This window comes from Ceratocystis lukuohia (assembly GCF_044167205.1).
Source record: "Ceratocystis lukuohia strain C4212 chromosome Unknown Supercontig3_pilon, whole genome shotgun sequence".
Classification (NCBI taxonomy): Eukaryota; Fungi; Ascomycota; class Sordariomycetes; order Microascales; family Ceratocystidaceae; genus Ceratocystis; species Ceratocystis lukuohia.
The window spans coordinates 2,405,134-2,421,367 of record NW_027263522.1 but is presented as its reverse complement, the minus strand read 5'-3'; the positions used below and the strand labels follow the sequence as shown (position 1 = coordinate 2,421,367).

Genomic DNA, 16,234 nt, shown 5'->3' with positions numbered 1-16,234 from the left:
AATTTGCAGTTAAGTCTCAACTGTCGCAAGGTTACGCCAGATGGATTCTCATGCCCTTCTTGGCCAACAGAATGGTAATCAATCTCAACAAGGTAGTGGGAAAGCAGCTGCCTCCTGGGTGATTGGGCTATTGGCACGACCCAAATTAAGTGAGCTTGTAATGATATAGGTCTTGGGTGGCTAAAGCACTTCGATCGGTGTACATCTAAGCGAAAGAATAGCCGACATCCTGTTCTGCTCCTCGATGGCCATAAAAGCCAGTCCTCAGTCGAGATTGAGGTATATGGAGAGGGAAACAAGGTTGAAAGAGGGAGAGTTGCGCGACGCACGTTTATCACGCATGGTAATCAATAATGTGATGTCATTTGTTTGGAAGCTGCTCTTCTCACTTATCTATCTACTCCTGCCCCTAAAACCGAATTAACAAAGAAAAAAGTTATAAAAATGAAAATGCTCTAAAAAATGCAATGTAAATCCCATTAAACCCTACACAGTTGTCGCCTACTCGCTCTCCAATGCAACAGTAAAGATCATGTGCTTCTTAGAAGCGGTTAGTAGCCTAGCGGGCCTCATGCTGGGAGTCTTCTTGGCCATCAGCATTAATATTTGTACCCAAGCCCAAACACTGGGCGAGTTTGTAGAAGAGGTCGATATTGTTGTAGATACCGCCAAAGTCGTACTGGCAAGGGCCATGGGCATATACAGGCACGTCGGTCATCGAGTGGACACCGCGGGCTCTAGCAGTATGGATGGTACCGTTGATTACGAAACCGTTGGTTGAATCTTCAGGGTTGGCATAAATCTCTCTCCCGCCAGTCTCATTAGGGACCCTCAGAACAGCGGCACGGGGACCGTCCTTACGGACACGGTAGTCCTCACGGTGATCAGGATGGGCAGCCATACCAGCAGCCATGACGTACCGGGGCTCCCAGTTCACAGGGAAGTTGGGGCCAGTACCATAGTTGATGCCAGGAACGGGCTTGGTGTACTGGGACAAGCCAGATCGGCTGGCGACACTGATAGCACCACGCTTCTGACGGTCGGTTTGAGCAGCAGCCATGTACTCGGTGTCGGCGGAGCCAAAGACATCGAAACCATGGCCATGGTCGGCAGTGACAACAATCTGGGTCTCGTCCAAGATGCCCATTTTCTTGAGCTGCTCCATAGTTTCCCTGACTGTGTCATCGAGCTCCAGGAGTTCGGCCAGGGCACGGTCATAATCAAGTCTGTGCATCTGCTTGTCGATGGAAGAAGCTTCAACCATCAGGAAAAATCCCTTGTCCTCGCCATTTTCTTGACTACGCGCATGAGTGATCTCGATGGCCTTGCTGGTCATTTCCTTGAGACCAGGGACGTCCAAAGCAGGGACAGCTTCACCACTAGGATGGTTTTGCACCTTGGCAAGGTTTTCAGTGTAAACGTTGCGATCAAGCCAGAGAGGCATAGCACCAGTGGAGAAGACGCCCAGAGCACGGCTGTTGCTGTCCATATCCATTAGAGACGACATGTTCCAGCTGATACTGTAGCCCTTGTTGGCAAATTCACGGTAGTAGTTTTGGCCTTGGTAGGAGATGGTAGGGTCGAAGAAAGCTTCAGCACCACCACCGAAGAAGACTTCAGGGCCGACGTAGTCATTCCAGGTGTAATTAGTGATGCCGTTTAGGGTCTGGTCTATGAGTGGGCCGTAGCTTCTGCGGGAATGGCTGTGGCCAACAAGGGCACCTGGAGTCGCATCATAAAGCTCGGCGGTCGTAGCAACACCCCAGCGCATACCCAGTTTACGAGTAACAAGCTCGGGCATGGTCTCGACCTTGGGATCATCGAATTCGTCAGGTGAAGAGTCAGAGTAGATACCCATGGTATCAACAGTACCCTTGTGACCGGTGTACATTGCAGAAGCCGAGTTGGCTGAGTCAGTCAGGTAGGAGTCGACAGAGTGCGTCATCTGATTGCCCAGGACAGGGAACGAATCCATAGCCATACGGGTCTGGTACTTTCCATTGATTGACTTGTGTGCCAGCATACGGGCAGCAGTAATCTAATTGACGCCAGGCAGTTAATAACCGTAGATCGGTGTGCTTCTGAGGAGAGCAAATAAAAGACTTACCATGTTTGTGGTCATACCATCACCAATGAATAGAATGACGTTCTTGGCCTTGCGTTCGTTAGAGATGGGGCGAACCTCCCAGTTGGCGACAGTCGTCTCGCCGTTGTAGTAGGTCAGTGTAACTTCGTACCGGCCGGGCTCGTTGATGCGAATGCGACGGTAGATTCTAGAAGCAACGTTGACTATGCTCTTAGACTTGGCGTCCTTGGCAAAGAGGTCCTCGTGCCAACCAAACTGCCACGTTTCCAGCTCAGGTTCATCAACGGGGAAGAACTCCGAGATAGGTCTAGCCACTTCCTCGCCAACCTTTCTGATGGTGGTAGTGAAGGCATGATCGGGAACGCCATTGTTGAAAGCCTCACTACCGTTCTCGGGGGCGTGAACCTCGACACGGAGATCGAAGTATTGGCCGGGCAGGAAATCGGCCTGATCGGGAGGTAGAATGCAGCCAAGCTTAGGGCAGGTACCCAGGCGTTGGTAAGTCTGGGCAGCACCGAGAGAAGCGGAGGCTAGAAGGGCGAGCAACGTTCGCTTAGCCATAGTGGAATAAAGGTATAGATAGAAAAAGAAAGGAAGGGGAAACAACAAGACACTGGCCAAACAAATCTTCACTAGTCAAAAAGAATAACAAGAGATCAAGCGAAATGGCAGGCCGGTGGGTTGTAAGTTGAGAGTAAAGAGGAGGACGAAATAAAATCCCACCAGCTAGACAGGAACGGCTTGACTTAAATACTTGGTGCTAGAAGCAAATTGAAAATAGAAAACGGCAATACGCATTGAAATAAGGAGATAAGGTCTCGCATACCTTGCCTGCGGAGAAAACTTTCAGGCCCAATTAAGCTATCAAGCTAGAGACCAGGAATTGAAGCAAGGATAAAAAGAGCACAACACAGTGCTTTGCCGCTACGTGTATAGCTTTAGCAGGAGGTTGCCGCTAGCGTAGAGTTGCCCTCGCGGGACTTTCCAGGAAGGCTTGACAGTTGGAATAGAACAAAGTTGATCCTATAACGGCGGACGTACACGATCAGCATGCATGGCAGGCAAGTATGCGTCGTCACACCTTTCTCTCCTGCGTCTAATTCTTCATTTGATCAATTTATCCTTTAACCTTCAAATATGCCAAGTCTCAATACTATGGATACAGCCCTTCTTGCTCTTGTCAATAGTTGGGTGGGCACTTCAGAGGGGGAGGGTTGATTCTTTGTGTAGGCACATAATTATATGCATATTAAGTTAGGCTAGCTTATACTACGTATGACAAACTAGAGAAGGTCAGGTCAGAAAACTGTGGCACAGCATAATATAGCAAAAAGAATATCTGCATTGCAGCTTCCCATGCGCTTGAGTATCAGTTTTGAGCATATTCAAGCTAGCTGTTTGCATTGATTTGATTTATGAGTAAGATGACTTGCCAAGATGGTAATGCACCATTGATGACTAGCTCCTTACTTGTTTGTACTTGTGCTGTATTCGCCCACCTCCTACTAGGCTACTGAGAAATTCCTTGATATTGTTCTTGCGATTGTGTGCTATTTTATCCGGGTATAACGCCTAGCCCTGAGATACGACTGACTGCTAATAATATCAGCGCCTTAAAAAGGGCGGCATGCGATACTCTTGAGCAACAAGTAAGTATCTTATGCATTGTTCGGAAGCTTCATTTCTTTACTTGATACTTTTTTCCTTACTATTCTCGCAGACTTGATCACTTGAAGATCATCCGTGATGCCCTCAGCCTCAAACGATACAAAAATTCCAAGAAAAAGGCAATTCATCATCGAAAAGCTCTCATAGCACAGACTGCTCAGACAGTCCCGCAGTCCCAGCAAGACGGGGATGGAGCAAACACGCAGCTATAGTATGGGGCCAAATACTTGGCGCACAAGCGACTGTGATCAAAGGTTTCGAAAGTACTAGTCATGGAAAGTGATAAGCTTGCTTACAGTAAGACGACGTGGGCTCTGCGGCAACGCACACACCAATAAGAGGCTGTCCTTTAAAAATAATAGGTCCTTGCCTCTCTAGCCTTTACCGATAACTGCATTACAAGGATGGAGATCTCGCTTATTTTTCCACAAGTCCGATCAGCATCAGCCTACAAACGCCCTCTGCCATAACTTTTACTCTATTAGCCAAACGGTCAGCTGAAGGACCCCGTGGCCCCATGGACATACATACCTATCATGTTGGGGAGGGAGCGGCCTAATGACACTAGCCTTTAATTCCGGAGCGTGACAAGGATATAAAGATCACTTTGCTCCGCTGCTCCGGTGTAGCATAGACCATAGTAGTAAGCAGGGTTGCTTCGAGTTGTGGAGAATCTGGCGTTAGTTGGATTAACACTGGGTAAACCTGCCAGAACATGACTAAGCAGACATGGAAGAAAGGACACGTGACTGTAAACCCAAGTATCTGTGGACGAAGGAGAGAGTGTCGCGTGGCGGTAGCAAGGGATAAGAGTGGCGTCGCGTGGCTGCAGCCAAGGGCATGTCAATGCCAAACACGTGACCACTGGGTCCGGGCCATCCAAGTCCCAACCCTAGGTCACGTGACCCACGTGTACTATATATTCCATTGTGCCACCGACGATTCACAAGTAGATAGAAAACGAAAGAGATTATCAAGTTTAATACCAAAGAATAGAGAGTGAACAATCAATAACAAGCAATTCTACAACAATTAACAGTCTCAACCTCTATCGAACAGTTAACAATTATTTATTATTTTACTTTCCCGAAAAGAAAAGGAAGAAAAAAACTTCTCTCCTACTTTTAACCACCATCATAATGGCCAACTCGACAACCGATTCCACTCAACTACACTCAGTCAGAGACCGGCTGAAATTCGCGGGGGAACTCAAGTAGTTTGAAAAGGAGTGCGACATCTGGGACAAGATTGATCCGGCAGCGGACCCTAGAACAGCATGGGCGGAGGAACCGAAAGTATCATGTGCACCAGAAGAAGTACCAGCGCCTAACTTTTTAAAGAATTTTTATTCGCACCTAAAAGTTTAATGTGCCAGGCCAAGTAATTGAACCAACACCACATAACTAATTTAACAATAAAAGACACTAAAGAAGCCATTAAAAAGCTCAAAGTTGATTCACATTGGTGTCTAGACGACAAAACCACTGAGGATGACGATATCTCCTTAGTTTAGGAGCCAGAGGTAGGTTATTTAGCGTGGGCCTGGGCGCCCTCGAAAGACTGCAACCTTCAAGGAAGATGAAATAAGTGTCTTCCCATTATCTCAGTCTGTCTACAAAAGCCGAATAATCATCCCATTGCCACTGCATGTTATACAGCTGATGCCAGACCAAGGCTCCCACCATACGACTGCCTCGGAACGGCGCCAGCTCAGTCAATGGATGTATGGCGATAGCCTTGCGGCGATGGATCAGCAGGATATAGAGAACATTCAAGGCAAGAGAGAAAGACCGAAAAATGGGCAATCACACTGCCAATATCGCCAAAGAAGGCACCACAAGAGACAGAAGAATGGGGGGAGGCTACATACAACACTCAGCGCAAGAGGCCCAGAGTGAGGAGGAAAGAGATGTTGTAAAGTGGAGCTAGTACGACTATGTGATTGGCCAGAATATTGTTCACTTGGTTGTGTGATTGGTTCAATTACTTGGTGTGGGGATTTAAATTTCAGGTACAAACAGGAAATCATTATGGTCCGAATAGGAATTCTCATTTTTTCACCACCTACATTACATGATAGATTGTTTTATAAAAAAAAGCAAAAAAAAGGCAATAAAGCAAAGCATTTTATCAACTAATACCAATTGCTATTCTCTTCTAGATACCTTAGCAACAATGTGACATGTTCCTGAGTTATGACCACTCCACTGCCTTTCCCTCGCTGGCCTGACCTCCCCTGACCACCACTTCTCGGTAGTTCAGTCATCACCTGCACATTAATGTCTTTGTGGTTAATTTTATCTTTTCCCTCACCTACAGTCATCTTGCCTCCATTCCATAACCAGGTTCCTTTTTGCTCTATGCCGCTTACTAAGAGTCACATTTGCCTGTCAAAGCATCTGCACATCCCTTTTTGAGTGGTCCGAAGCACCCAGAATCAAGAGGCTGAAGTAGTTGAGACGAATGAGGCGGCATACACACTGTAATCATGTGGTTGTCTTCGTAAAACTTCTCAAAATTAATTGAGTGGTAACTTTCATGCCTATCGAAGGAAAGAAAGAAATTGAACTAAAGAGTATCGACGTGAAGGTTGCGGGCTGATCGCTGGGAGCCAACAACGAACTGCCTGACATATTGTGTCATACAACAAAGGGTCTTTATCATGGGGATCCCTAATTAGTAGTATGCTTTGGTCTCAGGTTGGCTTGTTTTAATTGCGCCTTCACAGTTGTCAGAGTCGAGTTAGAGACCCAGACAATATGCAAGAGAGTCGTGTTACTAGCGACAAAGTGAGACTACATTTGCTTCCTAAAAACGAGTCGGATTCCCGCACAATATGGCGATATTTACAACCGACAACAATTGCATGATCTGCGTGCAACCGCCGTAGTCTATTATCAGGGAGGGCTCTCAAGACTAAGCGTAACCTCCATCCCTATGCCAAGTCCACGCTGTAATGGGATAGGCAACAGTCGGTCCTCTGAAGGAGTTAACCAGTCAAAGGCAGCCCCATTTTGTTACACAAGGTCTTCAACATATCAATCAGCCACCTGTACGCGGTTCTTGTATTATATTGTCGCAAACAGCAGCATAATCTACGAGTGGGATGATCACATCGACCAAGAACTCCTCATATTTGCAGGGTTTAATGGGTACAATAACTCTCCACCATGCGTGCAGCTTGTCACAATTGAATAGAGGGTAGATTCTTGGTAGCTATCTCCATGATTTCCGAAATGGTTCAAAGCCTCAAGCTTGTTGTAAACACCTATACAGTGAACCATAGTGTGCACCTTCACTAGCACAACGGCATAAAGGGTTAGACCAACAGTATTGTCGAATCATATCAACTATCTAATGGATAAGAATAGATTATTGTGCAGTTGGCTTTCGAAGAAGACCTACGAAGATTTCTTCATTACTGCTTCCAGATGGTCAGGAAATCGGCAAGCAAGGACAGTTGATGTGAGTGGAGAAACAAGCAACAAGTTCAAGCATAAGACAACAGCCGGTCAAGGAGAAGTTGGCATATCTCTAGGAGTCTGATGCTATTGGGTGGGATCATCGGTTGTAGTAATATCCCGATTCCCAGTTCGGAGGTTAAGCAAGTGATGATGTTACACATCTTATAATCATACTTATCAAGTGTATTACTGCTTGTTGTGTCACCTCTCATGTGTTGTCTTGTATAACATCTGCATGCCTGATTTCTTTTCTCGGAAGTGGAATCTATGCATAGTTCCCCACTCCAGTGTCATTTTCTTCTGTTACAGCATATCGGCAGCCACGGAAACTTCGATGGGCTTACCTATCCTTTGTATACTGTATAGACATACCCCATTTGTACTTCAAGTGGTCGCCTGATGTGATGTGGTATGTCGTTTTAGGAAGTCGCATAGAGTAAATGTCTGATTCATTGCCATTCCTCTTGATCGATGGTAGTGTCCAAATGTAGAATTGCTTGTCTTCATTCCCTCCTCACCCCTTCGTCAACCTCTGAGTACTTCGACTATACTTGGGTTTACAGTCAAGTGTTCTTTCCTGCATCTCTGCTTAATCATGTTCTGGCACACCCCCTCGCAAAAGCGCATGTCTTAGGACAGCCACATACTTCATGACATATCCCTAGCATCTTTTGTTAGCCCTGTAGGACTTATACCGGTTCTCCTTCACCCGGAGCCGGCATTTGTCAGGGGGGTGTCTCGCCTTACAAAAGGCACACTTGCTTCCTTGAGTTAGTTCCTTCCTTCCACTGTTCTTGGGTCCGTTTCCTGTAACTGAGGTGAAGATGAGGTCTGCGTGTAACCCACTCCCTCCTGGTTTTCATATTGGTGACCCAAGTCAGGGTTACTAGGATTGCTGACCCTGATCCAGTTCGCCCTTACGTTAGGGTTAGCATCAGACATCAAGGGTCTTCATCCAAGGCCCAAGCGCTCGACCCAGAACATGGTAGTAATGGATATATAAACCGGCCGAGATCCGTCCCTCGGACTAGACTTAGATAGACTCAGAACAATATGAACAATCACTCATTCTCCTTCTTCTTCTTCTTCACAGGACATTCAGTACGTCCTCCTAATATCTACTGTTAGAAGAGCTGTGAGACGAATTATTATCACGCATATTAACCAATCAGTGTGTGGTGATGTTTTTTTCTGGAAACTCTTCTCACTTATCTATCTACCCCTTCCCTTAAAACTAAATGAACAAAGAAACAATTGAAAATGAAAAAAAAACGTCTAATGCAATGCAAATACCACCAAATCCTACACAGTTGTCCCTTACTTGCTCTCCAATGCAACATTAAACCTCTTTAGAAGCGGTCAGCAGCCCGGCGGGTCGCACGCTGGGAGTAGTCGTGGCCGTCAGCAGTAAGCTTCGTACCCAAGCCCAAGCACTGGGCGAGTTTGTAGAAGAGGTCGACGTTGTTGTAGACACCGCCAAAGTCGTTCTGGCAAGGCCCACGAGCAAAGACAGGCACGTCGGTCATCGAGTGGACACCACCGGATATATGAGTGGGCGTGGTACCGTTGATTAGGAAACCGTGGATATCATCTTTAGGGTTGGCATAAATCTCTCTCCCGCCATTCCCATCAGGGACTCTGACAACAGTGTCACGGATACCGTCTTTGTGGACACGGTAGTCCTCACGGCGATCAGGACCAGCAGCCGCACCAGCAGCCATGGCGTACCGGGGCTCCCAGTTCAAAGGGAAGTTGGGGCCAGTACCATAGTTGATGCCAGGGACGGCCTTGGTGTACTGGGACTCGCCAGATTGGCCGTAGATACCGATGGCGCTACGCTTCTGACGGTCGGTTCCGGCAGCAGCCATGTACTCGGTGTCGGCGGAGCCAAAGACATCGAAACCATGGCCATGGTCGGCAGTGACAACAATCTGGGTCTCGTCCAAGATGCCCATGTTCTTGAGCTGCTCCATAGTTTTGGTGATTGTGTCGTCGAGCTCCAGGAGTTCGCCTAGGGCACGATCATAATCCAGTGCGTGCATCATCTTGTCGATGGAAGAAGCTTCAATCATCAGGAAAAATCCCTTGTCCTCGCCGTTTTCTTGACTACGCGCATGAGTGATCTCGATGGCCTTGCTGGTCATTTCCTTGAGACCAGGGACGTCCAGAGCAGGGGCAGCTTCACCACTAGGATGGTTTTTCGCCTTAGCAAGGTTTTGAGGGTAAACGTTGCGATCCAGCCAGAGAGGCAGAGCACCAGTGGAGAAGACGCCCAGAGCACGGCTGTTGCTGTCCATATCCATCAGAGACGACTTATCCAAGCTGATACTGTAGCCCTTGTTGGCAAATTCACGGTAGTAGTCCCGGCCTTCGTAGGAGATTTTAGGGTTGAAGAAAGCTTCAGCACCAGCACCGAAGAAAACTTCAGGGCCGACGTAGTCATTCCAGGGGTAATTGGTGATGCCGTTTAGGGTCTGGTCTATGAGTGGGCCGTAGTTTTGGCGGCGACGGGTGTGGCCAACAAGAGCACCGGGAGTCGCATCATAAAGCTCGGCGGTCGTAGCAGCACCCCAGTGCATACCCAGTTTACGAGTAACAAGCTCGGGCATTGACTCAACCTTGGGATCATCGAATTCGTCAGGTGAAGAGTCAGAGTAGATACCCATAGAATCAACAGTACCCTTGTGACCGGTGTACATTGCAGAAGCCGAGTTGGCGGAGTCAGTCAGGTAGGAGTCGACAGAGTGTGTCATCTGATGGCCCAGGACAGGGAACGAATCCATAGCCATACGGGTCTGGTACTTTCCATTGATTGACTTGTGTGCCAGCATACGGGCAGCAGTAATCTAATTGACGCCAGGCAGTTAATAACAGTAGACCGGAGTGCTTCTGAGGAGAGCAAATAAAAGACTTACCATGTTTGTAGTCATACCATCACCAATGAATAGAATGACGTTCTTGGCCTTGCGTTCGTTAGAGATGGGGCGAACCTCCCAGTTGGCGACAGTCGTCTCGCCGTTGTAGTAGGTCAGTGTAACTTCGTACCGGCCGGGCTCATTGATGCGAATGCGACGGTAGATTCTAGAAGCAACGTTGACTATACTCTTGGACTTGGCGTCCTTGGCAAAGCGGTCCTCGTACCAACCAAACTGCCACGTTTCCAGCTCAGGCTCATTAACGGGGAAGAACTCCGAGATAGGTCTAGCCACCTCCTCGCCAATCTTTCTGATGGTGGTAGTGAAGGCATGATCGGGAACGCCATCGTTGAAAGCCTCAGTACCGTTCTTAGGGGCGTGAACCTCGACACGGAGATCGAAGTATTGGCCGGGCAGGAAATCAGCCTGATCGGGAGGTAGAATGCAGCCAAGCTTAGGGCAGGTACCCAGGCGTTGGTAAGTCTGGGCAGCACCGAGAGAAGCGGAGGCTAGAAGAGCCAGAGATGTGAGCTTAGCCATGGCAGAATAAAGGGATGGAGAGGAAGGATGGGCAAAGAACAAGACACTGGTCAAGCAAATCGCCTCTAATTCAAGGGAATAAGAAGAGAGCAAGCGAAATGTAGGACCGGTGAGTTGCGAAGTGCGAATAAGGAGGAGGGCAAAAGAAAAGTCTACTAGCTACGCGGGAACGGCTTGACTTATATACCCGGTGCGATAAAAATAACAAACAGCAAATGGCCATATGCATAGAATATAGAGATGGAGCCAAGCTTCATAACAAACATGCACTAATTCAGGGTAGTGAGGATGAATGGACCTGGACCCAATACCTTGCCGCATCTTCCCTTCCCACAGTTGCATAGTTTACAGGCCCCCATCACACCCATGCCTACATCCACACCCACACCCGCGCCCACGCCCACGCCCACGCCCACGCCCACGCCCACCCACTCTGAGTGTTTACTCCCTCGCCATTGCCTGCTCCGCCAAAAGTCCCTCGTCTTTTTTTCTCTCTTGCCCTCTGGCTTTTGTCCTTATCTTTTCTCTTCTCAGTGCACTCACTGCACTGCATCTTCCAGCCAGTGCTAGCAGACTTTTTGCCTGCCAAGAAAACGTTCAAGCCTAATGATGCCATCAAGTCAGAGACTAGAGAGCGAAGCATAAAAAACCAATTCGCAGCGGCTTGTCGCTGCGCTTATAGCCCTCGAGGGAGGTTGCCGCCAGCACAGGGTTGCTCTTTGCAGAAAGTCTCGAGAGCTAGAATATAAATATGTTAATCCTATGACAGTTAACGTGCTTGACAGCTGGGTGGGTCAGTTAAGTGAGTGAGTCAACAATACGTCAACCTGCCTATTTTATTTGATTAGATGCTTCGTAACTACCTGATATGTCACAGACTTCAAATGTGGCTAAAATCCTTCTTGCACTCCAGTCCCTTCAAAATAACCCAAAATTAAGTCCCCGACGCACACCAACTGCACACCAGGTCCGCTTCGAGATGTTACGTCGCTGCCACCATGGCATTCAATCACGGTGCAATACTGTCCCAAAATCAAGAATACTATCTGATCTATGGGAACAGATAATACACTAATTCATTCTAAACCTAGATTCACGAGGATTTCCCTCACGACTGCGGTCTGTGGAAGAAATTGCCAATTCTCTGCTAGCTGGCCGCAATGCATCATCCGCCGAAGGGCAAAGAAGACTAGATTACAGAAAGGAGGGAAAATTACTGTCCGGGAAGCATCACAAGCAGTTGGTCGGATGGATGTTAATACATGTGTGGTTACGGAATCATCGAGAAGTGGTGGTCGAGGAAGGCCAGAGCGACCAAGTAGATGGAGTTGCGGCGTATGTGGCAAGGCCAGGCATAATGCAAGGGCCTGTCGGGTAGTTCCCGAATCATCTAGGCAAGGGTGTAGTGGGTAGTTTAACTGATCAGATAGTTGTGGTTTTATTGTGATTTAAAATTTAATAATTGAGCCTTAGACTCGCTTACCTGTGAAGCATGCGTCACAGGCAATCATGCGTCGTACTTTTCTCTCCCGCATCTGGCACACGCTGGGCTTCAAACTCTGTCAAGCGACAACTAGACCTCAATACAGGTTTTTTTTTTTCTTTTTTGGGAAATATGACGATTAGAAAGCTAAGTGGATAGATCTAGTCATGATCTGTAATTGGTTTATGCTTGCAGAGAACGCAATCGCGGCGTATTCCATACGATTAGATGAGTTTTACGACGCATATGAGACTGGCTTTATAATGGGCGTTCTGTTCCAAGCATGGCCTTACTTACTCGCTAATCGTTTCCCCAATAGACAGGTAGGCACTTCGGCGGAGAGGGGGAGGGAGGGTTGCTTCTTTTTACAGGTGCATGAACACATTGGTATATTAAGCTAGGCCAGAGCTTATACTACACTACGTATGACAAACTACAGAAGGTCGGAAATCTACGGCACGGCATAGTATAACAAAATAAGGATCCGCATTGCCGTTTCTCATGCATTCGAGTATCATTGTCAAGTACATCCAAGTTGTTTGCTTCGATTTGATTTATGGGTGGGATGGCTTGCCAAGACGGCAGCAATGATGCCTGGTTCCTTACTTGCTTATACCTTTTTTATATTCGCTCACTCCTTACTAGACCGGCGGAGGAATTACTTGGTGTTGTTCTTACTTGCAATCGTATACAATTATACCTTGATACGACACAACGCCAAACTCTAAAATCCGACTGCTCGGTGATAATACCAGCGTCTTAAAAAAGGGCATCGTGCGTGCGTTTCTTTTGAGTAACAAGCAAGTAGCGTAGCTTATTGTTCGGAAGCTTCTTTTGTCTACTCGATATTTGTTTCCCTGCTGTTCTCACACACTTGATTACTTGAAGTTCGTCCGTTATGTCCTCAGACTGCCGCCAAGAAAAAGGCAATCGATCATTGAGAAGCTCTCATCACACAGGCCGCTCGGACAGCCGCACAGTCCCAGTAAGAAGGCAATGTGAAAAACACGTAGCTGCAGCATGAGCCAAATACTTGGCGCAAGAGCGGCTGTGATCAAAGGTTTCGAAAGTGCCAGTCCTTGAAAGCGGCAAGTTTGTTTACAACAAGACCAAGTACTGTCCATTTCGTCACAAAGAGGCTGTAAGGCAATGCACACACACCAACAAGAGGCTGCTCTCCAAAAATAATAGATCTTCTCTCCTTGCCTCCTTAGTATTGACGGATAACTCCATTGCAAGGATGGCAACCTTGCTTATTTTTTCGTAAATCCGAACAGCATCAGCCTACAAACGCCCTCTGCCATGCTCATCTCATATTCTATTAGCCAATCGGTCGGCTAAGAGCCCGAGAGCCCATAAACACGTCTATCATATTGGGGAAGGGGCACGGCCTAGTGACACTAGCGCTTTATTCTAGAACATGGTAAGAATGTCAAGATCGCATGGCCCAGTTCATGCACAATAGCAAGAAAAGTTGCTTTACTTGATATTCCTCTTAGAAAATCATCCATAATCTAGTGACATACACACAATACTTGTCCCTCTCGTTTCTCGGACTTAAGCCTATGAATATGGATTTCTACAAATACAATAGAGAGTTATTCAGTAACAAAATCAGCGGCCAAATATTTACTCCTTGCCGTCTCTGTGATTGATCAGTTTAACCAAAAATAGATGACGTAGTTACATGGTGGGCAAGCCAGATTAATTGCCGTACACCACAACCCTTTCGATAACCCTATCCTTTGATTCAGCAAAAAGAAAATTCCACCACCAAAACTCAGCCAGCTCATTTACACAGAATCTGAGCAAAATAAAAAGTTATTTGTGAATTGTAACCTTATTTGGGGCTGCCATTGGTATATCTATTGAACTTTAGGTCATTTGGCTCGTGTCGCAGACCTAGTGGTTCGCTGAGGTGGTATGCTTTCCTCTCTAACTTCAATAACTGAAGCAGCCTCTGATTCTGGCCCTGACTCCTTTGAATAGCTAGCACTCACCACAACAAGCTTCTTTTCACTTTCTTTTTGGAAAGACTTTCTCCAGCCACTAGAGCTTCACTTAGGGTCATGAAACGCTTATTGGGATTAGGTGATGCCTTCCTCTTCTTCCCTCTCTTCAGACGAGCCAGTTGCTCCTCTAGACCAGCAATCCTCATGGCATATGCCATCAACGTCTGATACTGCGCTTCAAACCCTTTGACTATCACGTTATACCGTCTCCACATCTTTGGTGTTCTATTAAGCCCAAGGTCGCGAATGTGGTAGCTGGATTTTGGCGTATCGTCCGACCCTAAATATGTCGCCCACTCTGGAGTTGTCTTCGGACTGTCATTCGGCCTGTCCTCTTGTATTTCTGGATGCCGCCGAGCTTTGACTTGAGAAATTAGCCAATTCCCAGTAACTCTCCATCTAGGGAGTATATTCTTCTTAGTTATTTCCACTTCGCGAGCCTTGGCATAGGCTTTAATGAAATTGACTTTGTCCATTGGAACAGAATCAGTCCGGGAAGCAAACTTTTCTCGCTCTCGGCGATATGCAGCTTTGGGGGCATTAAACACTCTATAATATAATGGCTGAAGTTCATGGGATCAATGCGCTGGAAGGCAGCAACAATAAATATTAGTCAAAAAGCATGTAGCCATCCATTCGTCTTTAGATTGGTTAGCAGAAGCCTATAGCGAGGTAAACAAAGACATTACCATTCCATAACTCCCATGGTCATCTGTAATGATTAATCTGCAATCAGACTCATCGCTGGGCTTGGTCTGAGGCAAATAGACTGTTTCAAGCCATTCAACTCCAATGTGGTCATCAGTCCACCCATGTGGTGAAGTTAGGAACTGCCAGTCAGCTATCTTTCTGAATTCATCAAGACCCTTGACGTCTGATGCTAACCCTAAAGCTTGGGCGAACTGGATCAGGGTCAGCAATCTTGGTAACCCTGACTTAGGTTACTGACAGATACCCGCCAAAACCAATCATGATGCCTCATTCGTCAACGTTAATGGTGTTCTCAGGCCGAATCCAGCCATACTGGGCCTCCTTGATATCGAAGTACCAGTGAACCGCTTTAGGCGTGGAAGATTCAAACATATTGGCTTCCTGACATCTACCAATCTTGGTCTTAGGATCCGGGCTGTGATTAATAAATCTTCCAATCTCTCCTCCGCGCATCTAATAGACTATTTGTGCAGCAAAAAACATGCCATAACCAAAAATGAGTCTAATATTGTTCTCGCTCTTCGAGCCCTTGAAAATACCCCGGAATTAGGTCTCCGACCTGCCACAAGATGATACCAGGTGGATTATCATGCCCTTCGTCGCCGACGGAATGGCATTCAATGTCGACGCAATACCACCTCCAACTCACGGAGACTATCCGATCTAGAAGAGCAGGTCATGATCAAGTTCACTCTTGACTTGGATTCGCGAGGGTCCCCCCCGCAACTACGTGGTGTTGAAGAAATGGCCAACCGACTGCTCGCTGACCGCGACACATCACCCGTCAGCAAGTACTAGGCTCCTAACTTCATCAAGCGACTACTAGACCTCAAGACATGTTTTGATCGTAGATGCGACTACGAGAGGACTCAATGCGAAGATCCAGCCATTGTTCGCGGTTGGTTCAGGCTTGTGGAGAACATAATCTCAAAAATATGGTATCAGCCTAGCTGACATCTACAACTTTGACGAGACTGGCGTTATGATGGGCCTCATTGCAAGTGGAATTGTCGTTGTAGATACAGAACGGCGTGGAAAGACTAAATCCGTACAGCCTGGAAACCGGGAATCGGCCACAGTTATTCAGGCGATTAATGCTGAAGGCCGGGCAGTCTCACCATTCATCGTGGTTGCGGGCCAATATCACCTGTCAAGCTGATGCCGAGAAAATAACCTGTCAGGGGATTGAGCTATCGCCACGACTCGTAATGGGTGGACCGACAATGATACAGGTCTTAAGTGGCTCAAGCACTTCGATTATCTTACAAGGGCCCGATCAAACAGTTGCTATCGGCTTCTTATCCTTGACGGGCATGAAAGCCACCACTCGGTCGATTTTGAGAAATATTGTGCAG

General features: G+C 47.1%; 2 protein-coding genes across 2 annotated transcripts; both read right to left on the bottom strand.

Annotated features, from left to right (window-relative positions):
- Positions 1–559: 559 nt before the first annotated feature.
- HOO65_030612 (Alkaline phosphatase) lies at positions 560–2,647 on the bottom strand (the record flags this gene model as incomplete). Its single annotated transcript, XM_071001991.1, has 2 exons — positions 560–2,038; positions 2,108–2,647. 2 exons carry the CDS (start codon positions 2,645–2,647, stop codon positions 560–562), a joined length of 2,019 nt encoding a protein of 672 aa, XP_070860291.1.
- A 5,920-nt stretch (positions 2,648–8,567) lies between these two features.
- HOO65_030611 (Alkaline phosphatase) lies at positions 8,568–10,673 on the bottom strand (the record flags this gene model as incomplete). Its single annotated transcript, XM_071001988.1, has 2 exons — positions 8,568–10,064; positions 10,134–10,673. 2 exons carry the CDS (start codon positions 10,671–10,673, stop codon positions 8,568–8,570), a joined length of 2,037 nt encoding a protein of 678 aa, XP_070860290.1.
- Between the last annotated feature and the right edge of the window lie 5,561 nt (positions 10,674–16,234).